We start from the raw sequence: 26409 nt of genomic DNA on the forward strand, positions 1-26409 counted from the left end.
GGAATCCTGCTGCTGGAGCTCTGTCCTGCAGTGTGTGAATCTCCCTCTGCATTTGCCACGCAGTGCAAATCCCTGCGAGGAGATTTTCCTGTTCCTCACCTTTTCCTGTCAGAATTCCTGGGTTTTTACACCAAAAGATCTCCTAAAAGAACACCTGGGACACTTTTACCCCTAAATAAAACTGGCTTGGGGCTGTGGCTGTGGAATGTGCCCACTTTGCACCAAATGCCCAAAGGCTTCCCTTTAAAATGCTCCTTGGAACCATCCCAAGCCATGCCTGGGCACTTTCTGAGTGTTGGAAATTGATGTTGAAGCACAAATTTAATCACAGGAGCTGCTGGGTTCATGTGGGCTGGGTCTCCTGAATAATTTTTTGGAGAAAATTTGTTCTTCAAGCTCCATAGAGCAGGATGAGGTGATCACAGTGTGAAATGTTGGGCATGTTGGCATCAGAGCTGGAGGAACCTGGCAGTTCATTGGGCATTGTCCTGTTCTCAGCTGGCTTAGGGATTAAAATCAAGGAGTAGCTGAAAGGAATTGTTAACTTCAGCTTCAGGAAAGCTTTACTCCCCAGGATGTGTTTCCTGAGGAGCTTGAAGTGTGCTGGGGAGACTTTCCAGAACCATCTTCATCTCAAGCACAAAGCACTGCAGAGCTGTGGGTGAGGAACTGCTCCTGTCCCTGCCCCACACAGGAATCAGCTCTCAAAGGCTCAGGGCACCTGCTGGGATTTTCACCATATTTCATTCCGTTTTCTATGAAGAGTAAATAAACATTAGAGCAAGGTGATTTCCACAGATGGGAAGAAGCAGAGGAAGGGATTCTCCTGAAATCTGACTTCATGGATTTAATGCCTTTTGAGTTACTTTGAGATGAGAAATCTGCCCCTCAGACTCTGGGCACTGACTCAGACAAAAACTTCTCCCTGGAAGGTTTCTCTTTTCCTGACAGTTCCACATTTAATAACAAATTTTTTTTTAATCTTGCCAATATTATCTTATTTTAATTTATTAGTAAACTGATAAATTAATTAATAATTTCTTATCCTGCCATTTTGAAGTTTGTTGAAGTTCAACCCAACGATGGATTTGGAATTATTCTTCCCCTGGAAAGCCTGACACTGGACATAATCTTTAAAGCCACCAAGGCAAAGGAGTACAGCTTTGAGCTCACCTGCAGGACAGAGATCAACAGGTGTGTTCATGGATGGACAGCAGGGAAGCTAAAATCTGAATTTCACTGCTAACCCAGCTCAGAGATTGAATCCCTGCCTGCCCTGGGGAGGTGAGGCTGGATTAGCACCTGAGGCAGGTGGGAATTTTCAGTTGCAGAAGTTGCTCAGTTCCTGTTGGTTTCATCCTTGATTTTCACATCTGCCTCCACTGAGATGACTTTTCCCACCCCTCCTGAAGTCTATCCTTGTCCTACACCAAAGCTCCAGCCCCTCAACCTGCAGTGCTCTGCTGCTTTTTCAGCACAATTACTGAAGGAATTCTTTTTTGTAAAAATGCTCTATGCTTTAAGCCATTGCTACTGCAATAATGATGGCATAAACTTTGATTTGACTGGATGTATTTCCAGAAGTTCACAGAGGAAGAATTCAAGCAGGGACTCTGGCCAATTGTGCATTAAAAATAGATAGTATTATTGTTCATCTTTAGGCAAAATTCCCATTGCAAGCTTGAAATTCTGCTTAAATAGGGACTACAGGATTAGCTCCCTATTTTCCGGGCTGATTAAGACACTATTTTATGCTGAGACAATTTATCGTGTGTTTATTTTTAGACAATTCAAGCTGTCATGCAAAGCAGTTGGAGTCCACCCACCTCTTGAATTGTCTCATTCCTTGGTTCAGTTTGCTGCTACAGCCCTGAACTCGGTGTCTTCAGCCACTGTGGATGTGCTCAGTGCCCACCCCGTCCCACGGACGGGCACGGGCAGCCCTGGCCCAGCTGGCCCCACTTCCTTTGAGTTCCACGTGCCCCAGGAGTGCCCTGTGGCCATCACACCCTCTGTGGGAACTGTGCTGCCTGGGCAGGTAAATTCCCTTTCAATGTCGGGTGTTATGCCAAATCTTTGATCATCTGCATCCTTACAAAGGCTGTCACTTGTAAACACAGCTCCAAACATCAGTTGTTGTTGGAATAGCTGGAATGTTTTGTATTGTTTAAAAGAATGATTTAAATCAGACAGGAGGGTTAAGCACCAAATCTGGCTAATGCCTCATGGGAGTGTGTGATGGATGTCACAGGGGTCCCAGGACCAGGGAGGAGATGAGAATGTTGACTCCATGTTTCAGAAGGCTGATTTATTATTTTATATTATATATATTATATTAAAACTATACTGAAAAAATAGAAGAAAAGATTTCATCAGAAAGCTAGCTAATAATAGAAAAGGAATGATAACAAAGACTTGTGACTGACCAGACAGTCCAAGAAAGCTGGACTATGATTGGCCATTAATTAGAAACAACCACATTAAACCAATGTCTAAAAACCCCAAAAATCTATTTTTCACCCTGTGATAAATTCACTATCATTCTACTTAAACTTTCGTGGCTTGTAATTCTTCATACAAGGTTGTTAATTGTTTTTTCCAAGGGCTCAGTCAAAGGCACAGGGGTCTGGGGCTCTGTGCCAGGGTCTCTGAGCCCTCTGACAGGGTTTGGAGCCCTGCAGGGCAGCCAGAGGCATTTCCTGGGCTCCAGCCCCTCCTGTGTGTGCTCTCCCACCCAGAAAAGCTCCATCCGCGTGTCCTTCAGGCCGGCGCTGTCGGAGCAGCTCGTCAGGGAGGAGGCAGCGCGGAGGCTCAGCACAGCAGCTGTGCCAGAGGCAGCAGCACAAGTAAGGAATGCTAAGAACAGCACATGCTGCTGGTCTGCCACTTCCAGAGATTTGTTTCTCTGGATGGTATTTTTATCATAAAATTATTTGCATATTAATGAAGCCCAAGTTTGTGGTCCGTGGGGGACCTGCCTATGAAGGATTGAGGGTGTGACTGTGCACTCAGTGTGTGGCCTGTTCACTGAGCAATCATTTAATTTTGTGCTCACAATTATTCCTAGAGGGTTTTATTGGTAACTGAAATACTCTTAAAAAAAAAAAAAAAAAAAAAAGAAAATAAAAAGCTTCTAAACTTCCTGAAGATTTACAGCATCCATGGAATTTATATGCAACCCCCAGGTCAGTTAATTTATGTGAGCACCTGTGATTGTTTTGGATTGGGAGATAAACAGGTAAAATTCCCATGAGAGACTCATCTGCTCCAAGAGGAGACCTCTTACTTCTAAGAGGGAGTAAAATATGTCCATTTCAACCTAATTTTTAAACTTTGCACTTTTAGAAATTTGCCTGTTGTAGCTACTGTGTCTGTGGGCTGTCACCATCATCCTGCTGTCCCCTGTCCCCTGCTCTGTGTCACGTCCTTGCTCTGTGTCTTTGCTCACTCCTGTCTTGCTCAGATTCCCATTGATCCCCCTCGGTCTCCAGTGGGCAAAAAGAAGAAAGATTCAAAGAAAGAACAAAAAGAACGAAATAAATCAAGTATTTCCATCTCCAGAGGAAGGGCTGGAAGCAGGAAAAGCCTGGCTTCTGTACGTAGCCCTGAAGAGCCAAAACCAGAAGAGTTAAAGCCTGAGTAAGTCAACAGAAGCATCTTGTACTACACAGACAGCATTCTCTTTAGAAGTAGTTTAATAAATCTACTAAAGCTGTAGGTAGACAAGAAAGCAAACTGGAGAGGGAACAGCTTCAGCTGTGTTGCAGAGGCTGTTTCCAAAATTAGTGCTGCTTGTGAGCCACACAGCTGTACCCTCTCATGTGAGGCAAAGAATCCCTTTATGCATCAGAAGGATTGAAGACTTCAAAGAATCTGTCAGGGAGCAGGAGCTGGGGCTGTGCGGGGGTGGGGCTGAGCCAACACGGGTTTATGGAAAGGGCAACAGCAAAGCTCAGCTTGGGCACCAACAGAAACTCCTCAAAGAAACCTCTGTGAGCACATCTACAGAACCAGCTGATGGCCCAAACCCATGGCTGAGAGGAATTTCTGGTTGTAATTTGAGGGCTTACACAGTCCAGCACATGAGTCATGGTCAGCATCAGTGCTGGCAGGGAAATGCTGCTGGGAATGTGCATGAGGAGCAATCCCTGTGCAGTGTGAGCACCTCAGGGAGAGCCAACACCAACAGCATTGCTGCCTGCAGCCTGGGACACTCACATGCAAAATCTGATCCTTGAGGGCCCCTGTACAGCAGGAAATGCAGAGCCACGCTTCTTCCCAGGCTCAGGAATTTGGAAGTATTGGAAGTAAATACATACTGAAGCAACAGGCATTTGGCTGTGCTTTGACATCTTTTACTACAATACCATGTTCATTGCAATCTATTAATTATAATTTCTAAACACTTTCAGCAGAGATTGTAAAAAAATTCCCTATTTTAGAAGTATTGCCTACAGACTGCATTAGAGGAATGTGATCCTGTGTGTTTACATGACACTGAGATGATGTAGAAGTACTGGAAGACACTGAAATTCTTGAAGTATTCAACCAAAGGAAATTGTATTGAGGTTTTTGCAATCTTTGGTGTAACATTTGTTATCTGGGTTCTTCATTTTTATTCTCTTGTAGGGTGGGTCCATTACTGACAGTCATTTTATTTCACTGTTACATTCCATTTTGAATGTGTGACTAAGAAACAATAATCACAAATAGCTCAGCAGATATTTATTTGATGGTTTTGCTCTCTCACTCTCTGAGGTAATTCCTATTCCTGGATTCTCTAGTTCTGATGCTTACAGGGCAGCCCAGGCTTTCCTGACAAGGAGTTTCAGAGGGAGTTTTAACAAATACATCATCCCATGCTCTGTTGCAAGTGGCCATGCCAGTGGAGAGGAGGGCTCTGGGAGCTTGACCTGCAGGTGGGTGCATTGGGTAACCCAGAGATGTGAGGGGGAAATGGTGCCATTGCTGATTTATTCATTTGGTGTTTTCTGCTCTTAATTACTTCATAGCTCAGTGGTGGAAACTCATGCTCCCAGCCCACCAGTTGGATAAGAATCAAACACATGAATATCAAAGCAGCTGAAGGAATAATTGTGTGAAAACTTTGAGGCAGCTGTAGCTCAGGCACAGTCAGTCACCCAGCCCTGTGCTGTGCTGTCACACCCTGGACAGGAGCAGATCCCTGGCAGTTGTTGTGTCTGTGCCCCCAGAGCTCTGCCCTCTTATTCCCAGCTCTGCCCTTTTATTCCCCAGCTGCCTTTGCTCTCTTGCAGCCCTCACAACACCTTGTACCTGGAGCTGCACTGCCCTGCTGTGGCCCCTCCTGTGCTGATCATGTCAGACTCTGGGATCAACACAGCCAATTTTGGGGATGTTTCTGTAGGTATGGAGTTTGAGTTCTGCTTTGGAGTTGTTTCTCTTTGACAGTGAGTTCTTGCCAGCAGTTTTGCATTTTCAAAAGTCAGGATAGAAATTAGCCCTTAGTGGTATTTAGGTGGAAAATAAGGAGCCTCTGGCCACTGAGGCCCATGGAAGAGCAGATGTGATCCCCAAACAAGGACCTGGAGGCTCCAGAAGTGACTGGCCCAGTCTGAAAGCATTTTGGTGAGCTTTGAGTGGTGCCTTAGCCATAGGCCTGGGATGAGTGTGGCTCAGGCAGGAGCAGGAGTGAGGGGGAGGAATGAGAGGGATGAGCATCCTCCTTTTGGGAAGTGTTTTCATTCCTTGCAGGCCACAGAATGATGAAGAGAATTACAATAGAAAACATCTCCCCAGGGAAGCTGGAGGTATCCTTGTCCGAGCACATGAGCTCAGCCTTCAGCCTCTGCTTAATCAGCCTCTGCCTCTGCAGGAGGAACTGCTGCACACCAAAGCACCAGCTCATCTTCTCTCTTGAGTTATTGACCTCTCAAAAGCTTTTAGATGCTTAGTTCAGACCTAAGACATGGAAACAATATGTAGAATTTATTCTCATATCTTTTTTCTCAATCTTTATGAATGTTTTTCCTTGAGTTGCACTGCTTTAGCTGGGATTCTCAGTTCTGAATCCCAATGGCCCCTTCCTGTTGGTCAGAGCCGTTGGAACACTTGAGCCAGGTGAAAATAAACCCCTGATCATCTCTTTTTGTCCAAGTGAGGATAAATGGGTGAGTAAAAGATACAAGAGCAGTGAAGAGAGGAGAGACAAAGTTCCCTGTCCACCATTTGGATCTTGTCTCAGTTCTGGGATGGTCCCTTGGGAGGGGTCAGCTGGAGGGATGGGGGTTCCCTGAGCAGATGCACTAACCCAGGCACCCTCTGGGCAGTTCTTGGAAACTCTGGACATCCAGGTGGCACAGACCAACCTGAGCCTCCCCCTGTGTGGGCACGGGGTGGTGCCCAGCACTGAGTGCTCCGTGGGAGAGGTGCTGGACATGGGATACGTCATGGCCAGGGACACAGTGACTGCCACAGTCCAGGTAAGGCCTCTGAGCAGAGCTGCAGAGCACAGCAGAGTTCCTGTCAGGAGGAACACAACACAAACTCCTCCCAGATTCTGTCCAAGTGTGTCAATAACCAAAGCCCAGTATTGATGCAGAGGGGGGTTGGTGTGGCACATTGTGGGCAGCACTGATTGTGCCTCTGGTGGCATCTGGGGACACAGAGCTGCACTAATGCAGCAAAATAAATTCAGCCCCTTTGCAAACTATGGATCTTACAGGCCTAAGAATCAATTTCCTTCATGCAAATGCTGTTGTGTGAATGAATGTCCCCAGATAAAGAACACTTCCAGCATGACCCTGCTGTTCTCTGTGCAACTGGAGTCGCTCTCACCAACACGGGACAGAGACCGGCAGAAAATCCCCTCCTTTCTCACATCCTCTCTGCAGAGAACAGAGATTGTTGGTAAATTTCTTTTATTCTTTGCTCTTTTTCCTCTGCTAAAGACTCAGGAGGTGGAAAGCAGCATAGCTGTGTCCTCTTAGGCGCACACAACTGTCAGACCTGGGGCATCACAGCCCTGAAATTAAAGACTTCATTTTGCTCCTACAGTAGGAGCTGTAATAATTCTTTCAATATGAGGGGCAGCCTGAGCAAATATCCACAAGTAAGGAGAAATTAGTGTTTAAATCTAAATAAACCCACACAGTAATTGCACATTAAAGATTCCATTTAAAGATGTCCAGATCTGTAAAAACACGTCAGAATATAGGAAGGTTTGGTGATGCTGCTTCAGTTCCTCTGGAGATTAATGCATCAAACTGATGGATGGATGGATGGATTTATCTGGTGTTCCTAACACCCTGTTTTGCTGCAAAGCCATGTATCAGCTCTTATTTATTTGCTGTTCCAACAAAAATTAAATGGATTTAAAATTTATGAAGAAGTAAAATGGAGCTGTCCTCCTTTCTTATCTATATCCTCATTTTTATTTACCAGGAACACAGAACTATAATGGCTTCAGTGTGTTCAGGGTCTCTCCAACAGAAGGAAAAATTGAGGCTGGGATGAGCCTGGATCTTGTGGTTACCTTCAGTCCTGATCATGAAAGTCTCTACTACTCCGACCGTCTCAAGGTTCTGCTCTTTGGCAAGGTGAGACAATCAGGATTACGAAAACAGTCTAAATGTTGGATGAACTGATGTAGGGAGGAAAGGGCACGTTTGGGGCCCTATGACATTTTTCATGATTAGATATTCAGTTATTAATTAATAAAAACAGTGACGTGGGGTCCATCCCATGGCACAGTCAGGAGGGGACGGGAGCTGAGCACGCTCCAAGGGGCTGCTGCAGGGAGCATTGAATGGCAGAGCAGAGGGAGAGGGGAGCTCCAGCTGCCCAGCAGGGCCCGGCAGGAGCAGCAGCACCAGGGAGCCGCTCGGTGCCCGGTGCCATCTGCGGAGCTGCCCGCGATGCCCCGGCCGGATGCGCAGGTGGCCGCGCCGCGGGCAGCGCTGGGCCCTGCCAGGACACCAAAAGTTGGTGCAGAGTGACCACCAAAGCCCAGCAGCAGCACTGCAGAGGGCTGGGCTGAGCGAGAGCCGCTGCTGCCCTCGCACAGTTCGGGATTGCAGCTGGGAATGCACGGCGGGATGAGCTGAGCGTGAGCGGACACTTGACCCAGTTTGGCAACAGAAAGGTTTTGTCTCTTTTAGTGGTTGTGTATAAATCGTTTGTGCAGTGCCCTCCTGAGGCACATTGCCCTGGTTGTTAAAACAGAAATGCCAGAGTGGGCAAACTATGGGAGGTGCAGAGCTCCTGCATTAGAGCCCAGGATCATTGGCACCGTGATGCCACCTCCATTTGCTGGTGCTGCTGGCTGCGGTGCCAGCGTCGTGCAGGTGACCGAGCTGTCACCTGCAGCCAGGATCTCTGTCTCACCCAGCACACAGCCCACGAGGTCCAGCTGAAGGGAGCAGCCCGGGATCACCTCATGTTTGTGGAGGGGGGAGAGCCCCTGGATGTGCCCGTGGAGTCCTTGGCTGTGACCCCACCTGTGGCACCACAGGAAGCACTGGGAAAAGGTAAAGTGCCACCACTGTTATTATGGAACAGGGAGGGATCAGACATGGGAATGTTCCTCTTCCTTTAAGAAAAAAGGAAATTTAAGGCAATTTTTCCCGAATCAGAAAAAATAAGCATTATGTTACAGCATAGATTCATCATACACAAAAATACCACGAAAGTTTCTCTTAAGGAAAGTTTTTCTCTTCATTTGAATGCAGTTTTGTCTTAATGATGATCTTCTACCTCTGCAGCTTCTTTGAAAAAATGATTATAATGTAATACTACTGTGAAGAGTTAAGATGCATTTGCTTTCTGCCACTTCTCTGAGGTGTATTAAATGTTTAAGAAATTATTTCATATATAATCACATATCCTGGATCCTCCTGTTTGTCCTGTTATGAAACTTCTGGGGGTTTGAAGTTACTCTTCCTTAATTTCATGGGACAGGATGCAAACAGCTCTGACTCCTGAGCTGTAAATAAGTCCAGGCACACACACATAAGTAGGAATAAAATACACAGAGCTGTGTGCCATGGGCTAGAAAACCAGCCTGGAACTTGATAAACAAGTAATAATTGCACTTTGCAAATTATCCAAACCCTCCTTTTCCTTAATTCCTCACTAACTCTGTGAAAGGATCTCTTTGTCTGTGCCAGCTCCTGAGATACCACATCACCTTGTTTTGAACCTGCTGCAGTTTCTGTTGGTTCCCAAAGGCCAAAGGCTCAGTTTGCCTGTCTCAGAGCTGACCTGCTTGCTGTTTGTTTAGGGCCACAAGAAGCAGTGAGGTCCCTTCTCCTGCTCCTGGAGTTTGTGGAGGGCTCAGCAGAGCCAGCCAGGGCAGAGATCACCGTGGGGGCCATTCAAAGTCCTCAGATGGCAGCCAGGAAGGTGAGGGAAATAAAACCTGCAGGTTTGTGCTGGGTGGGATCCTGACAGTGTGCAAAGGGCTGCTCCTTCCTTCTCTCCAAAATTCAGAAACTCATAAAAAGGGCTGCTCATTCCTTCTGTCCAAAATTCACAAATTCATAAAAAGGGCTGCTTGTTCCTTCTGTCCAAAATTCACAAATTCATAAATTTTAAAAAGCGGCTTTCAGAGTTTCTAATGAATTTGACATTATAAAAGCACAGTGTTAGAAAAGCTTATTTTTCAGGGGCTAATATAAGGCATTAGCATTATCGTACTAAGTCAGCAGCAAACTGAATTTGTGTGTCCGTGCCAGAGCGTGGAGTTCAGCCTGGACGGCGGCCCCGAGGTGCGGCGGGCGGGCTTCGAGCTGGACGGAGCCAAGGGAGCCCTGGAGCGCGGGCAGCTCAAGCGCATCGGCGTCTCGTGGGTGCCACCTGCCGACCTGCAGGTGAGCCTGCGACACCGCTGTGGCACACGGGGCTCCGGGAGGGTGCCACACAAAGATCCTGACGGGGTGTCACACAGGGCTCCTGACGGGGTGTGGCACAAAGCTCCTGATGCGTGCCCCATTTCCCTTCTGCTGCCCTTTATCTGCTACTTCTGCCTTGTAAAGTTGGATGTGATGTCCCAACAGCTCCACGGGGCTGTGATTGCCCCGATTCACCTCCGTGGGCATTCATGGAGCACGGGGGCACTGAGTCCCCGTGTGTGGGATGGCACAATGAGTAGCTGGTTCCAAAATTAAAAGTTTTGTGCCATCACAGCAGGAAGAGACAGCAGAGTTCCTGGCAGGGTGAATCCAGCCTGCATGGTGCCCCTTGGTAACCCTGCTCTTGCTCAACCCTGAGCACTCACTGGGGGCTGACAGGATTTCCTTCCAGCCCTCCCTGGGAGCTCTGTGCTTGCTGCTGTGCCCAGCTGCCACGGCAGTGACGTGGGGACAGTCTCTGTGGGGACACGGTGCTGAGTCACTGTCACACCTCACTGGCTGCAGCATGAGCATCACCTGGGGACAGAGAGGAGCCAGCACAGTGGCTGTAGCTGTCACCTGTAGCTATAACCTGTACCTGAACACTGAGATGTGAAACACAGAGTTTAGAAGGTGATCAGCTCGTGTCTCCTGTGTCCACAAGACCAGGCTGGTTTCTGTGTGGTTCTCTCTGCAGACCAGTGACCCCCCTCTGGTGTCAGCCCTGCTGACTGTGAAAGGGGACATCACAGAATGCTACCGAGTCCTGCTCATGGCAAGAGTGGTGTCTGCAGCTGCTCCCACTGCCTGAGGGCTCAGGCAAATGGAAGAAGATGGAAGTTCCATTCCTGGGAGATCTCTGCTGGAACATGGGAGGATTTTGAGGTTGTTGCAAATAAGTGAGGGCAGCAGGGACATGGGAGGGAAGGGCCATGTAACATTTCTGCTGTTTCACCCAAAGTTCTCTGTAAACTCTGGTGTCAGTAGCTTAATTTTCCAGCTGACTCTGTGACAATAATCTTGTGTTAGAGGAAAGAATTCCTGAGGGCCCCAAGCAGCTACAGCTGCTGTTAATCCCAAGTCTCCCAAAGTCATCCCACCAGGAGGAATATCTGCTTTACATCCACATCAGTGAGTTTCTATCTTTATCCAATTTCAGATGCTTTTTGTAGGATTTGGAAAGGCCTTGACTTTTTCTAAGACCAGAATAAAGTTTATTATTCAAGCCTCCTCCAAATCATCTGGGGAGTCACTTTTACAATGTTCAATCAAATGTGCCTGGTAACAGGAGGTCAAGGGGGAACATTCCTGTGCTGTTCCCTGGATATGGGCAGACACTTGCCAGACATCCTGGCTGTCCAGGAACTTTGTATTTTTATATTTGCCTTCTGCTGAATTCTGGGTGAGAGCAGAATCCTGCTGTTCTGGGGAAGCCAGAGTGCCCTGCAGGTGGAACTTCTGTCAGGAAGCAGAGCTGGAGAATGGAGGGAGCAGGAAGGCAGCAGCCATCAGACACAGGATAATCCTGTGCATCTCTTATCACACTCTTTCCTGAGTCACAGGCAGTCTGTGGCAAAGTTCCCTCCCCAGCACTCCGAGGGCGTGCTGCCCTTTGGCCCTGGCTGTCAGATCCCTGACTCAGATGATGCAATCAGAAAACAGAAACGTTATTTGTAAATATCCCTGTGGTAACGAGGAGCCAGCAGGGGAGCAATTGTCACAAGGAACATTTAAACCAGGCTCCCCCTCTGACAGAGGAGGTTTGTGGGGGTGAAGAGGGGGTTCCTTGTTTTTCCAGCCAGTGTTTGATCCATTGAGATGTGTTCTATTTAATAATGGCTCGAGTGCCCGTGGAGTCACTTAACTCCTCAGTATAAAGACTGCAGATGCTGAAGCAGTCCCAGTGTCCTGGGCTGGCAGCACTGGGGGTGGCAGTGCCAGCCAGGGACAGCTCTGCCTTCCTTGGAGGCCCTGGGTGCTGCTGCTGGCACAGCTGGGCCTGGAGCTGGCACAAAGGGCTCCGTGTGCTGGCTCCCCTGCAGCCCCAGGAGGGTGAGTAAATCCCACCACAGGCACTCACAGCACTGCTCACAGCACTGCTCCCTCCACAGCCACAGTGAGCAAGGAAGGGCACAGCCTGTGGGACTGGAGGAGCTACTTCAGGCTGTTGTGGGCATCCATTGTGTGAGGATCCTCCAGATTTCACTCCTGGAAACCAAACAGTGATGGCTGACAACAAATCAGACTCCAGACTCTGGTTATGGTAACCATACAGAATGCTGAAAATAAGTGTAACATTTACCAGGAAGCAACACCCCTGTCCTAGCAATCTTCCACTTCACAGAGGTCAGGTCCTGAGAAAAAGCATCCAGAGGATGAAAAGAAGTAAAAAATTAAAGAATGATGTGAAGACAGTTACACTGGTGCCCTCACAGGGTTGGGCTGGGTAAGGAGCAGCTGCCACCAACCAGCTGAAGGTGTCACCCACTGTACCTGCATTCCTGGGACTGGAGAACTTGGATCAATATTTTCACAGGCTTGAAGTGAACAGAAGGTTCTGGGTTTCTCTGGTCAAAGTCTCCACGTTTAAAATTCAGGATGTGTTTGTTGTCTCGGGGGAGGTTGGACCAGGATAACTGGAACAGGTGGTTATTTCTGGAGGACTGAAAATAAAGTAAACTCTCCCTGTAAACTCCAGCTGACGTTCTGTAAAACACTTATGGAAATCTGAGCAGGTTTCATTCCCTTTCATAAGAGAAAAGCCTGGAATTTTAGCTTGTCCTGAAAAATGATCATTCTTGGGGGCACAATGGCTGCTCAGGATTGGGGTTCCCTCTCTTGGATTTCTTTGTTCTTTGGGGACACAGAGGGTGAAGTGCCAGCTCTCACATGGACAGCACTCGGCAATGAGACACAGGCTGATGTGGAAGGGAAAACAAATTGTCTGATGTGGAAAAGCTGAGCAGACTGTGCTGCCTCACCTGGGACACCACTGCAGTTCCAAAAGCAAAAGCAGTTACCGTGTCTGCAAAATGTAACCCTGGATTAGCAATTATGTCTGCAAAATGTAACCCTGGGTGTGCAAAATGTGTCTGCAAAATGTAACCCTGGATGTTTCACTGCCATTCCATTGAGCTACCACAGTTAGAATTGTCATGATGCAAACCTGCAATGGCCAGTGATTCCCACCTTCGGTTTACTGAAAATGCAGGAATTCTGTGAGGATGCTCCTGCCCACACCATTCTCATGTACAATGTGTGTTATGTGCAACAGCTTCTTGATATTTTTCCAATGAACAGAAAATTGACTGGGACAGCTGAAGATGGAAACAATTCCTTGGTAACTCAGGCACATGGAGCTGATCCAGGAGTAGTGAGTGGCTCTGTAGGGAATTCCCTGAGCACACAGAGAGTTCTGCTGTGTTCTCCTGGCGTGGATCAGTGCCAATCCCAGTGCCCAGGAGAAGCTCAGCACAGCTCCTGCAAGTTCATCTCCTGGAAAGGCACCGGCCCTGTTCAGTTCTGTGCTTCCAGAGTGGGTTATCCACATTGGGCATTAAAACTGCCAGGGGACTCTAAACATGGAACCTGGTGTTTCTGTTTCCATATCACAGGACTCCAGTAGGAATGGAGCTGTTGTGAGGACAATATGGAAAATGTAACCTCAGAAATATTTCTTCATTTCCTGGAAGTTGAAGTTCTCTGCTCCTCTAACTGCACTTGTGACCATTCTACTTTCAAACTGAGTTTTGCAACTGTGACCACTCTTGGGTCCCTGGATACAAACTCGTGCTTCCAGATTTGGATCTAAAAGCCAACATGAACTCCATGGCACTGATGCAGTTCTGATTTAATGAGCAATTCACGCCCCCATGTATGATCTTATTAATGCTTAAGGGCAAACCCAGCTCATTTGTAAAGCAGAGAGTGAGAAAACAAGCACTGGTGTCACACACATTTATTAATTCATGTTCTGCTTCTCCAGAAGTGACTTCAGCTATTTCTTCACACGTATGAGCACAGGTTTTTCTAAATGAGCAATGGCCCCATGACCCTGAGCAGTGCTGGAGGCAAACACTGCGGTCACTTTGTCACATGCCATTGTGAGCCTGGAAACAGCGGGCATCAGTTCTAGGGATCCAGAGGAGGGAACATCACCTGGTGCTCCCCAGGCATTGTGTCCATTGGGGTCCCCATGGGGTGGCTGCCCCGGGACTGTGCTGGGCTGGCCCTGACGGGACACCAGGGGCCACCAAAGCCATCGCTGCCCTCCTCAGCTGGACAGGGATGAGAACACAACAAAGGCTCATGGGTGGAGATAAGGAATTTTTACATTTGAAATAGCCTGGAGCACAGCGATCCTAAAGAGCCGTTGAAACCTTTTCAGTCCTGTTTCATCTGCTTTAACAAGGCCGGGTTTAGAAGGGGAAATTATCTGCTCTTCTAAACATTTATTTCTAACTCATATATTTCATACCAGGTTTCTCATTCCTTTATTTCTCCTTCAAGTCCCTCTGGCACAGCAGAGGCTCAGGGTGTGTCCAGGGGCTGCACACCTGATGGGTTCTGGTCTGGTGAGAGCTTCGAGTGCAGTCCTGAAGCGCTCCAGGGAAATGTCTGCAAGCGGAGCTCTGTCCCCTATACCCCTCCTGACATCCCGGGCTGGGCAGGGACAGGGACAGAGCCAGAGATACAGACAGAGACAGATACAGGGACAGGGATAGGAGCAGGAACAGGTGCAGGGGATGGGGCAGGGGCTGGTGCAGGGGATAGGGCTGGGGCGGGGACAGGTGCAGAATCTGGGACATCCTGGGGGTGTCCGGGCCGCTCTGCCCCGCCCGGCCCCGGCCCCTCCCGCGGGCGGGCGGATCGGTCGGGGCCGCGGGGCCCGGGGGGCGGCGCTGCCCGGTCCCGCCGTGCCCTGCCCGGGCTCTGCCCCCCGGACGGTCCCGGTTATTTATTGCGCTGCCCAGCCCGGGCCGGCCCAGGGCTCGGTGTCCCCTTTCAGCGCCGGCCGCGTGTCCTTGAAGCAGCAGCGGTGGCTCCCGGGGCTCTCGGACGCTCGTCCCAGCCGGAGCCTCGGGGCACGGGCAGCAGGGACGGGGAACTTCTCCTGTGGGCACCTGCTGATCCAGGCCCGGGCTGCCCTTCCCCGGGCACCGCTCTGCTCTGGGAGCAACCGTGACAGCTCTGCCCGGTGAGTAACCACTGCCTGCTCCCAAACCTTCCCACCGGGACCAAGTGACATTCCCACAGCAGAACGGTGCCTTGCTCGTGGCCATCCCTTACAGCTTCTTTTCTGATCTCTAAGACAGTCAGCGACTTTTAAATTCACTTGGCTGCCGCTGCTCTGTGGACTGAGGTTCTCCCCCGAGATGACTCCCGGTGTCACTCGTGCCCAGTTTGCAGAGGCTGTGCTGTGGTCAGAGCCCCTGTTGTGGCACAGGAAATCCCACAGGAGGTTCAGCACACACAACCCTGCTGAAATGGCACAGGAGCTGTTCTCCTCCTTTGTGCTGCACCTGAGCTGAAAAAAGCCATTCCTGGCTGCACTGGAGCTATGGAAAAAATAACTTTAAAATACCTGGGGGACACAGGCAGTTGTCCAGACCAGCATTTTCAGACAGGCCTCTGGTATGAGGCACCCCATCTCAATTACCTTTAAATAACACTGATTTGGCTTTTTGGGAATCCTGCACAAGTCATTCTCTCTCCCAAGCAAGAGTAAAGCACCAGTCAATAAAAACATTTATTGATTCAGAACCAACTTTTACAGTGGGATTGTTTGCATGTTCTCATCTGAAGTAATGGTACAACCATGAAGAACAATCTAAGGTGGTTTTGCTCCATACTCTCACTGAGTGCTTTCCCTTTTCCACCCCAGGAAAGTGCATTCCCTGCCATACATGCACTGTTTAATCAGTGAATCATCTGCCTTCCTTCACAGATGCCCTCAGAACATGTCTGATTGGACAAGTCTGTGGTATGTCTGGTAAGTTGGCTTTTAATCTTCCCAACCCAGAACCCTTTGGAGGTTTTTATAAGCAGCCCTTGGAGCAGGGCAGTGGAAAGGCTCCTCTCAGGCAGGATCAGGGAAGAGTTTCTCTGTTTTCAGAGGAATGGACTGGACGAGGCCAGGGGAGATTGGGTGTCAGGTGGGGACCAGCATTCACCGAGGGCTGTGTCATCTTTCCCTTCTGAGTGCTCTGGAGTTGAGCTCCAGGGCTTGTTTGTTCTTCCTAAATAGCCAGAGCCCTGCTGGCCATTGGCTGCTCTCACAGGGCAGCTCCAGCAGGGATTTGCTGGGCCCTGGCCCTGCCCCATGCAGGACTCACTCCCTTCTATGGGACAGGGACAGGGACTGTCCCCTCTGCTGGCACAGAGCTGAGCACAACCTGCTGGGAGGGACAAACTGGGACCAGAGAGGGGATTCCCAACAGGATTCATCTCACACCTGGTACAGGTGCCCTGACGTTGTTTGCATGGTTGGCACTCTGTCCATACATTGGCTCTGAGCACACAGAGGGAGGTGATTCCTTCACCTCCTTCAGTCTGGAGCAGTTTTGGTTGATACACAGAGCTCTTTAAAAATACACAGTTACTAAAAATAGATTGAGAAGGCTTCTGAAAGCCTCCAGGAAAGAGGGAGCTGGACTGAGAAACTGAGGTGGGCAGGTGGAGTTTTACTGGAGAACTTGAAACACAGGTATATCAGTCTAGGTACATTGTAAATTGTTCAGTTATAAACTTCCTTAAGCAATAGCTACAGATAGAATTGTATTTTCAAGGCATAAATATAATTTAATATAATATCATTTCCATGCTCATGAATAAAGAGAGGCCCTAGACTTGTGAAAGTTCGTGCTTGTGCTTCCCTCCGAGTACAAATCCTCTCTTGCTGTGGAAAGCAGAGCCATTCTCCCTGCACAGAAGTAGAAAATAACCCAAAATAGTGAAATGTTTCAACACCTGTGAGCCAGAAGGGGTTGTACTGCTGGGCAGTAATTCTTCAGCTCATGAACTGAGAGTGTGTGATCCAACTTTCTAACCCAGGATCCAGCCCCCATTCACAACTAAAGGAGGCTTGGCCTGTCCTCTGACCATTTTGAAATGATATTGTGGTTGAGAAGCAGTAAAACATAAGCAGTGCACTGGAGGCGTTCCCCCTCTTTCAGGCTGATCTTGCTGCTGGTGTTCCTGCTCCTGCTCTGCGGGGTCTCAGTGAGCTGTGTCAGGTTCTGCTGCAGGAAGAAACGGATCCCAGTGGAGCCCTTCCCTCGGCACCCCTGCGACCTGGCCGTGATTGGCATTGACAGTGACAGCACTGCCCACAGCACAGTCACCTGTGAGTACCCTGGGGTCACCCTGTGCCCCTCACCCTGAGCTCCTCACCCTGTGCCCCTCAGCCTGTGCCCCTCAGCCTGTGCCCCTCACCCTGTGCCACTCACCCTGTGCCCCTCAGCCTGTGCCCCTCAGCCTGTGCTCCTCACCCTGTGCCCCTCACCCTGTGCCCCTCACCCTGTGCCCCTCAGCCTGTGCCCCTCACCCTGTGCCCCTCACCCTGTGCCCCTCAGCCTGTGCCCCTCAGCCTGTGCCCCTCACCCTGTGCTCCTCACCCTGTGCCCCTCAGCCTGTGCCCCTCAGCCTGAGCTCCTCACCCTGTGCCCCTCACCCTGAGCTCCTCACCCTGTGCCCCTCACCCTGTGCCCCTCACCCTGTGCCCCTCAGCCTGTGCCCCTCACCCTGAGCTCCTCACCCTGTGCCCCTCACCCTGTGCCCCTCACCCTGTGCCCCTCACCCTGTGCCCCTCAGCCTGTGCCCCTCACCCTGAGCTCCTCACCCTGTGCCCCTCAGCCTGTGCCCCTCACCCTGAGCTCCTCACCCTGTGCCCCTCAGCCTGTGCCCCTCACCCTGAGCTCCTCACCCTGTGCCCCTCACCCTGTGCCCCTCACCCTGAGCTCCTCACCCTGTGCCCCTCACCCTGTGCTCCTCAGCCTGTGCCTGGGGCTGTGCCCAGCCCTGCAGGAACAGCAATTCCCAGTGAGCTCCAGCAATTCCCAGTGAGCTCCCAGAACAATTCCAGCCCCACAGGGGGGGCACAAGAGGTGAAGGGAGGGATCAGGGTGACAGTGAGTGACACTGAAGATCAGGAGTGACCCTACATGGACAGCTCCAATATACAGTGCATTCATTCTGAAAATACAAAAGTCTGTAATTTCCAGGAAAAAGAGCCTTTCCTATATCAGTGTCCCATGCAGGTGTTTAATTTTTATTTTAAATTCTTTTTCTTTCCAGCATACAGCTCATGGCAGTACCCCCCAAGTGTCCAGATTCCCTTGGTATTTGTGGATATGGATAAGAACACTGTGTCCCCTCCAGCTTACAGCCTCTATGCCATGGACCTGCCACCTTCCTATGATGAAGCTGTTCAAATGGGAAAGCAAGTGGCACGGACAAACCAGAAACTTGATGACATCCCTGAACAGGTGACACCACGTGGGCTGAACCCCAGCCAGTCCCCACCTGACACAATCAGCAGAGATCCAGCAACACAGGCAAATTCAGAAGATTCAGAAGATGCCACGAAAGAACAGCCACAGGTCTGACTCAGTTCAGAAGGGGAGAAAAGCAAGGGAAGGACTGTAAGAGTTGAAGAACACATGAGGAGTTTGGGTTTCTAAGTAGGTTGTGATGGAAAGATATTTCTTCTCATGCCCTTGTAATGATCTGTCAGAAGAAATGTTTTCTATGACTGCTGTAATCCCCTGGTAAAGCTTCTTCAAGGATATGAAATGAGGTAAAAGGGCAGCAGTTTAAAAATGCCTGTAAAAGTGGGACATGAATGAGTGTTCATCCTCTGATAAAAAAGTTGTTCCTTGTGTCCAGCAATAAAAAAGGTTAGGAGAGTTTTGCCACCTTGGGAATACACTCAGAGCAGCACAAACAAGAAGCTGTTTTACTAGAACTGAAGTTTCCCAAGCTGGAGTTGAAGGGGAATCCCAGCAAGTGACACTGAGCAGCCTCTGTGGTTTCTCTTCCTTTGGGAACACCAAGTGCCCAGGAAGCTGCTGAGGACAAAGAGCTGCTCATGTTCCTCCAGGAGCAGGAAGATGCCAGGACAGGAGAGCATGGAGGGAAATGCTTTGTGTTGGTTCACAGCTGCACCAAGGGAAGGAGGCAGATGAGACACAGACACTTCTGTGCTGCTGGTGGTCATGAGACCCCAAGGCATTGGTTTTGAGGTTCTATAAATCTTTCCATTTCTATTCTCAAGATGTGTTGCCTTGTGGGTGGTTCCCTTTGCTATTTAATTTTTCCAGATAAAGTACACATGAATTCCAAAGAGACATCTGCACACATGGTTCAGTATTATTGATGTGTTTCAAATATTCATCAAATATTTCAAAGATGCCTTTATATTTTGTGATCTGCTCAGGTGTCAGGGTGTCAGGCAGCACAAAGAGAAATCCCAGGTTCCTGGCAGCTTTTACCAGTTCAGCACGTGGACAAGCTCAGGAATGAGCAGGGTGACACAAAACATGCCTGTGCTGAGCCATCCAGAGATACAAATACCACAGAACAGGCTGGGCAAAAGCTCAAAGAAAATACTTTTAGGGATGGTTCTTTGTGAAGTACTGATAGAGGGAGAACTGCTGAGCATCAGTTTAGAGCTGGGAGCTTGGAGCTGATTACAGCAGTAGCAGCCCAGACAAAAACATGGGCTCCAGAGGCAGGGTTTTAATGCCAGCTTTTTCCCTTGCTCTTCCATATTCGAAATGGTCCAAATTTTGTCCACTCCTCAGCAGTGATTTTCTTTGAATCCACTTCAGCAAGGTGCTAATCTGGCTGCTTTAGGAACATGAGCAATTGCCAGGGTGGCTCATGGCTCTGGGTAAGAGCAGCAAGCACAGCCTGAGCACTCGCTGCTATTAGTGAATGTAGCATAAATTTAGGTGTCTGTCATTAACAGGCAGGAGAAGTGGTGGGCACAAAAGCCTGCACAGCTTTTAGAACACTGTTATTCTCTGACAACCATTACTGCAAGAACTGCCCTGGAAATGAGCACTAATGATTTAAAGATTAAGATCTCTGGCAGCCACAGGCCCAGGATGCTGCTGCAGAGTCATGTGTGAGCTGTCCATGAGTCTGGCTCCCCAGGGAAGGGTCAATTCTATTTTTAACTTGCATGTAACTTACTATGAGGGCTGACTGGTGCAACAAATCTGCTTCTCTTGTGTCTCCTCTCTGTCATCCTTCATTACATTTCTGCTGTTTTATTCTTTCCTCTGCTTTCCTTATCTGTGTCAAGATGGAGGCTGGGCATAACCAGGGTAACTGTTTGGATGTGTCTGCCTGGAAGGGCAATGTATGCCCAGCTCTGGATGTCTCCAAGTCATAAACGCAGCAGATGTATTTTTATTTATTGAACTTTACTACAGCGCTCAGAACGAAGCCTCTGTCCTTCCGAAGAAGGAATTAGTGCTGGAGGGAAATGGCTGAGCGCTCACTCACAAACAGACGGGAATGCAAAGCCAGGCGAGTGAGAGAGCCGTGACTGACACAAGAGGGCAGTCCCTGCCTGCTCCTGTGCCTGCAGGGAAGGGACCGGGCTGGATGGAGCAGGGGAATCGCCAGGCTCCAAATCCCTGCCCTGGTGCCCCTGGTGCCCGCTGTGCCTGCAGGGAAGGCAGCGGGGATGGATGGAATGGAGCAGGGGAATCGCCAGGCTCCGATCCCCTGCCCTGGTGCCCCTGGTGCCCGCTGTGCCTGCAGGGAAGGCAGCGGGGATGGATGGAGCGGAGCAGGGGAATCGCCAGGCTCCGATTCCCTGCCCTGCCCGTGGTGCCCTGGCAGCGCTGGCACGGGACCTGCCCGGCTGCCAGCTCCGTTCTCTTGGTCACAGGAGATGCAAAACCCCAGGAAAACCCCAAATGCCTGTGAGTTCCTAGGAACAAGGCCATAATCTGGCGGGAAAATCTCGTGTTTTGCCCAGGCTCTTGCCTTGTAACATAATTCAGAAATTGTTAACAGCAGCTGCTGCCCCATCAGCCCTCAGGAACACAGACTTTCCCTTCAGCACAAAAGCAGCCCAATTTGCTGTGTCACGTTCATAGTTAAGACATTATTAAGGTCTTTCTTGTGACTGGCCTTCTCCAGGGTGGTGCCATGCTGGAGTCCTTGCAATGGAGGATTGAGGAGATCCCTCATCTCTGTTCATCACCTGTGGTGATCCCTCATCACAGCTTCTGTTTCATGGAACAGGTAGAACTTCACATTTTTGAAACCTACAGTTCTCTATCAGTTTGCTTGACATTGCTCAGTGGATTCAGAAGTCACTAGCTGGGTGGGCAGAGTGGAAGGAGGGGAAGCAGGACATGGATTGGGAATTTGTGATTCCAAAGCTTCACTTCCAGAAGAGAGCAGTTCTAAAAAGAACACCAGGGGGAGGTTGGTCCCACAGGGTAAAGGCTTGGCCTGATGCAGGATCTCAGAATTCTGATTTCTCACCATCACTGGATCTATTCAAGCCTGATTATATCCACACAAGCTTTGTGACATCTCTAAGGGAAAAGCCCCTCTCTGTAATTACCCAAAGTGCATTTTTAATTGTGATTTCTATTTGGTCCTCAGTTTGGCACTGTTCAGCATGCAATTTTTCTTCTCCCATTTGTTCAGAATGATCATTTTGTCAGTTATTTTCTGCTGTTCTTCGCTGGCTGTGTGAAAGAGCCTGTGCTGGGGAGATGGACTCTGAGGCTGAGCCTCCATCACTGTCTCTGCTCTCACACATGCACTCAGCACGAGCACTTGTGCTCAGAGAGAAAATGCAGCCATGGAAGTAAATTTTCTCAATAATTCATGGCCTTTATAGCCCAGAGCAAATTATACCTTGGCTCTGTCATGAAACTCAGGCTGCAAATCCCTTTATGGCCAAGCTCGTTAACAATACCAGTAAAGTGGTACCTCTGGATGCCTTTGATAATTGATGCATTATAATCTTTGGAGAGTGTTTAGTGGTAAACCTGCAGCACCCAGCCTGAGCCATCAGTGGGGTCTGGATAGAGGAAAAACATTTCTTTCTTTGCCTTGCAGCTGCCTTTGTCTGCCTCAAACAGCCCAGGTTTGGTTGCTTTGTTTTCTAACTCATTTTGTCTTTATCAGCTGCAGTTTTTTGAGGGAAAAGGATCACTGCTGCTGCCAGCATGGATGAGTGGGACACTGCAAAACCTGCCCATTTATGGAACTAAATATCTCTGCCACAGCCACTCTTCACACTCCTGGTTCTGTTCCTAATCCTCTTTACCTCTTTTTTACACTCCCTAATTTGCTGCAAGTAGCAGAGGTTCCTTCCTTCACCCACAATTAAAATTCAAACTGTGAGAGAAGCCTTGGAATCCTTCTCAGAGCAGATGATGAAAACAAAGTATCACAGGGGAATTGTGCTCTAAAACCTGGAGAAGACAATAAATGTTTTATGAAATTCTACATCCTAAGGTCAAACTCAATGCAAAAAAAAAGGTTTAGGTGCAAACTCACATTGCTGGAAAAACATTTTGTTCTGGTCAGTCAAAATTTAGAATATAAAATGCCAGAGCTGCTCTTTTTTATCTTACTGGAAGGAAAAAGAGGCCTGTAGAAAAGAATGCAGACTTTCAAATATATTTCATTTTTTTAAAATAACAAAGCTCACCTTGGACACTCGCTGAAAGGAGAAAATCAATTTCTATTTCAAAACTAGAAATTAATCTGCAAACCTGAATCTGTATTAAAGTGCTTAATTTTTACTCTTTTTTTTTCCTGCTTTCCCAAGTAGCTCAGAAATGAAACAAATGAGAAGAGCCTGATGATGAAAAAAATTGGTTTTTTTTCTTTCCATGCTAGGAGTTTATGGCATAACTATTTCCTCCAGCAAGTGATGAGGTGCAGTCCCAAGGTCCAAGCACTGACCTGGGGACCCACTTTGGTGACTTTTCTGCCACAGGAAAGTGGCACCTTTTCCTCCCCCCTGAGCCTGGTCTGTGGAACAAGGACTCAGCTCTGCCTTTTCTTGCACAGGATCTGGAGGATGAATGCACCGAGCGTGGGCTGTGCTGTCACAGTGAAATACAGGTACAGTCAGAGCATGATGAACTTTGTGTGGGACATGAAGTGCAGGAAAAATCCTCCAATCCCACTCCCTCCCCCTCTTAAGAGGCGAATCTGGAGCAGAAACTCGGGCAAAGGGTGAGAATTAGAAAGAGCCCCTGGACTTCAGGAGCCTCATCCCAACATTCCTAACCGGGGGAGAGGCAAGGTTTGCTCAGCTCGCGGGGCTGGAAAGGTTTCTGTCCCCAAACCCTCCCAGAGCTGTGGCAGCCCGGGCCGCGCTGGGAGAAGCTGCTGTGCCCTCACAAAAGTCACCTGGAGGCAATGGAGCTGTGATCAGCCGCCAAAGCAGACGGCCATAAAAATAACCCAAATAACCACTCCGTGTGTGTTTGGAGCTTCCTCCGCCCTCGCCTGCGCCGCTGCTCCCAGCAGATGGGGGAAGTGAGCCGGAGCGGCCCGGGGAAGGTCGGCTGGGCAGGCTGCAAGGCCAACACACACAGCAATTACATTGAGGGCGATTATTTGCGGGGAAAACCGGGCTGTGCTTTTATTCCTTACTTATTTCGCATATAGACTTTCCCACAGTACCTGCTGTAAAACACGGAAATTCAAATGGCTTGGGCATCTGGGAAATAAAAAAGGGTATGTTGGGTTATTTTCTACTGTAATAATGAGGAAAAAAACGGTGATAAGGAGTAGGGGTATCTCTGAATCAAGAAACATCCTGGAGTGGGACAGACTCCACAGATATCCTGGGCATCTCGACAGGTTTCAATGTGTCTGCCTCTGTTTTCCATGGGTAAATAATTCCAGGATCAGAGGCTGGAAGGGACCTTTGGACATCCCCTGGTCCAGCCCTGCTGCTCCCTGGGCCCTGCCCACTGTGGCTCTGAATTCCCCAAGGATGCAGAACTCACTGCTCCTCTGGGCAACCTGTTCTACTCTCTGACCCCCCTCACAGTGAAAATTGAGAATTTTGGACTGTTGGAGTGGAATTTCCTGGATTTGGGATTATTCCTATTGCTTCTTACCCTGCAAGCTGGTGCCCAGGGAGAAAAGTCTGCCTGTGTGTTCTCTGTCCTTTCCCCCAGGTGTTTGTACACATTTATAGATCCCCCCTGCACCACCTCATCCTGAGGCCAAAGACTCCCAGCTTGCTCATCCTCCCCTCACACGTCAGCTTGGATGCCTTAATCATCCAAATATTTAACTCCATCTTCTCTCCAGCTTGTCCAAATCACCCAGGAGTTTCCCCTGGATGCCAGTGTGATGTTTGAGGGGTTTCTCCTGCCTGTGCAATGAGGAGCTGTAGACAGCAGAGTGTGAAGCACCCGTGGGTGCTGTCCCTGTCCCTGTCCCTGTGTCTCTGCCCTGACTGGCGGCGGTGCCACCTGGGCACAGGGGACAGCAGGGCTGGCACTGCCATGGCACCACCTCCCACAGCAGGGAGGGAGGCTGTGACACCACAGCTGTGACACCTCAGAGGCCACCCCACACGGCCACCCCAGTGTGGCCCCACGGGAAGGGAGAGCCAAGGTGAAATCACAGCAAGACAAATCTCCCCTCTCTGCTCTGCACCAACTGTTTAATCAGAAAATAATGGATGAGCTGCTGGAACAGGGAAATAAATGCAACCTTGCTCCTGCTTTGGGGTGGAGGGTGCTACAGAAATGCCCCTCCTTCGGGAGCCCAAGCTTTAGCAGCACAGGAAATTGCCTGGATTCAAAAAAAGGAACACAAGGAATAATGCTTCTCCAGGCCAGAGAAGGAAGAGAGATTTCCCTTCCTTTCTCTAGTTTATCACATTGTCGCCAACAACAAAACCATGTTTCATCAGAGCTTGGCCTTGCTCCCCCAGGTTTTAATCACAATGGTTATTGATGAAAAATCTGAAGGGAATTGTAGCTAGAGATGCTGCAAACCCACTGCTCAGTGCTGTGCCAGAATCACTGTCATGAAAATTCAAAGTTTCTCATTGATTCCTACCTCTTGATTTCCCAACATATCCCACAATTTAGGTACAAAACCTACACCCCAAAATCTCCAAGATTTAATCAATGTTGATTATACCAGGTAACACACATTAATGCAATTAGCACAACAAAATCAGGATAATTAGAGCATCTATGGAATTAGTTTGGTGACTTCTTCATCCATTTATAATTATAGATCATGAAAGTGCAAGTGTGTCCATGTGTCTAAACAACCGATGGCTGTCACACACAGCCCTTCTTCTGCCCCCTCCCGTTTTTGTCATCAGGCCTGCTCCTTTTGGCTCCTTGGTGCCTCTCCCCTTTGTAACTCTGTGCAGCCATTTCCCCACGGACCTGTGGTTAATCCTGACACCCAAACTGGCTCCTCTGAGTCTGAACCAGCATTCAGAGAAACGAAACTAAAATAAAAGGAGTTTCTCATCCATCTGGAGATGGGGCGGGGGATGGAAGAGGCAATGTCAGGTCCAAAAATCAGTCAGATTGTTCTTTATGAGCCCCAAACCACAGGTGTGGATGTGGAAGGGTCTTTCTTCAAATCTGTGTCTCCGAGTTTGAGTGATTCACATCTAAAGCTGTGGCTGCACATTCTTGAATTCAGGGAAGGCTCCAGTAGAAAATCTCTGGCACAGGAAGTTCAGCTTCCTCTCCAGATTTCCTTCCTCCACCCCCTTACATGCAGAACAGCAGGGACTCGCTCTGGCCTGGCCTGTTCAAACTCTCAGGAGTGCAGGGTTGGAGTTTATGGCCAACACCTCCAGCCCAAGGGCTCAGGGCAGGCAGCACAGCCCAGTGGCTCTGGGTGACAGCACAATCCCAAAATATCCTCAATGGCTGAGCTGGGTTTGGTACCTGCACGTGAGGCTGCACCCAGTCCCTCAGCAAACATCACCCACAAGGGTGACACTCCCAGTGCCACTGAAACCATCTCCACAGCCAAACTCCTGCTGGTGACACTGAGCATCAACCAAAGGCAGAAATTCAGCCATCATGTCACTTTGCTCCAATTACAAAGTAAGAAAATCTGTGGAAAAGGAGGTTTGGATCAGTCAATGCCTAAATTATCACAAATTATAACAGGCTAATTTCACTTTCTAGATTTTTATCTAGGCTCTAGGTGTCCTTCAAAAACAGCCTGCTAGACTTCAGGCCAAGGGTCAGGCAGTTCAACTGCCCAGTTTGAGCCTCAAACTAAACCAGGAAAAATGTGACCAGCATCACACCTGGAAGCTGATGTGAAGTTTGCAGCCTGGGCAGCAGAAGGGGTTAAACCCCACAACTCACCTGCATTTTCATCCCAGCAAACAGAAAAGAGTCCTTGGGTTTCAGTCCCTCAAAGTGAGAGATTAATAAATAATAAATAGGAGTAGCATCAGTTACAAATGCCAAAGGGGGATGATGCCTCTGGATGCATTTCTGCTGACTGCTGCATATCAGGAAACCACAGAGTGCTTTCAGCT

At 48.9% G+C, this 26409-nt stretch overlaps 2 protein-coding genes across 2 annotated transcripts in view; both read left to right on the forward strand.

The window, feature by feature from the left end:
- Positions 1–10745, forward strand: part of CFAP74 (cilia and flagella associated protein 74) — a 34685-nt gene extending 23940 nt beyond the window's left edge. Inside the window, exons 25-39 of the mRNA XM_058818576.1 lie at positions 1061–1194; positions 1786–2038; positions 2739–2846; positions 3464–3639; positions 4785–4919; positions 5277–5386; positions 5734–5789; positions 6030–6149; positions 6309–6461; positions 6759–6888; positions 7423–7577; positions 8369–8507; positions 9260–9381; positions 9714–9848; positions 10567–10745. Coding sequence (XP_058674559.1) covers positions 1061–1194; positions 1786–2038; positions 2739–2846; positions 3464–3639; positions 4785–4919; positions 5277–5386; positions 5734–5789; positions 6030–6149; positions 6309–6461; positions 6759–6888; positions 7423–7577; positions 8369–8507; positions 9260–9381; positions 9714–9848; positions 10567–10680 — 2040 coding nt within the window. The 3' untranslated portion in view covers positions 10681–10745. The remainder of the gene's footprint in view (positions 1–1060; positions 1195–1785; positions 2039–2738; positions 2847–3463; positions 3640–4784; positions 4920–5276; positions 5387–5733; positions 5790–6029; positions 6150–6308; positions 6462–6758; positions 6889–7422; positions 7578–8368; positions 8508–9259; positions 9382–9713; positions 9849–10566) is intronic.
- A 4214-nt stretch (positions 10746–14959) lies between these two features.
- On the forward strand, positions 14960–19142 carry TMEM52 (transmembrane protein 52). Its single transcript, XM_058818859.1, has 4 exons — positions 14960–15066; positions 15817–15861; positions 17045–17214; positions 18165–19142. Exons 2-4 carry the CDS (start codon positions 15830–15832, stop codon positions 18473–18475), a joined length of 513 nt encoding a protein of 170 aa, XP_058674842.1. The 5' UTR covers positions 14960–15066; positions 15817–15829; the 3' UTR covers positions 18476–19142.
- Positions 19143–26409: the final 7267 nt, after the last annotated feature.

This window comes from Ammospiza caudacuta, chromosome 22, assembly GCF_027887145.1.
Source record: "Ammospiza caudacuta isolate bAmmCau1 chromosome 22, bAmmCau1.pri, whole genome shotgun sequence".
NCBI lineage: Eukaryota > Metazoa > Chordata > Aves > Passeriformes > Passerellidae > Ammospiza > Ammospiza caudacuta.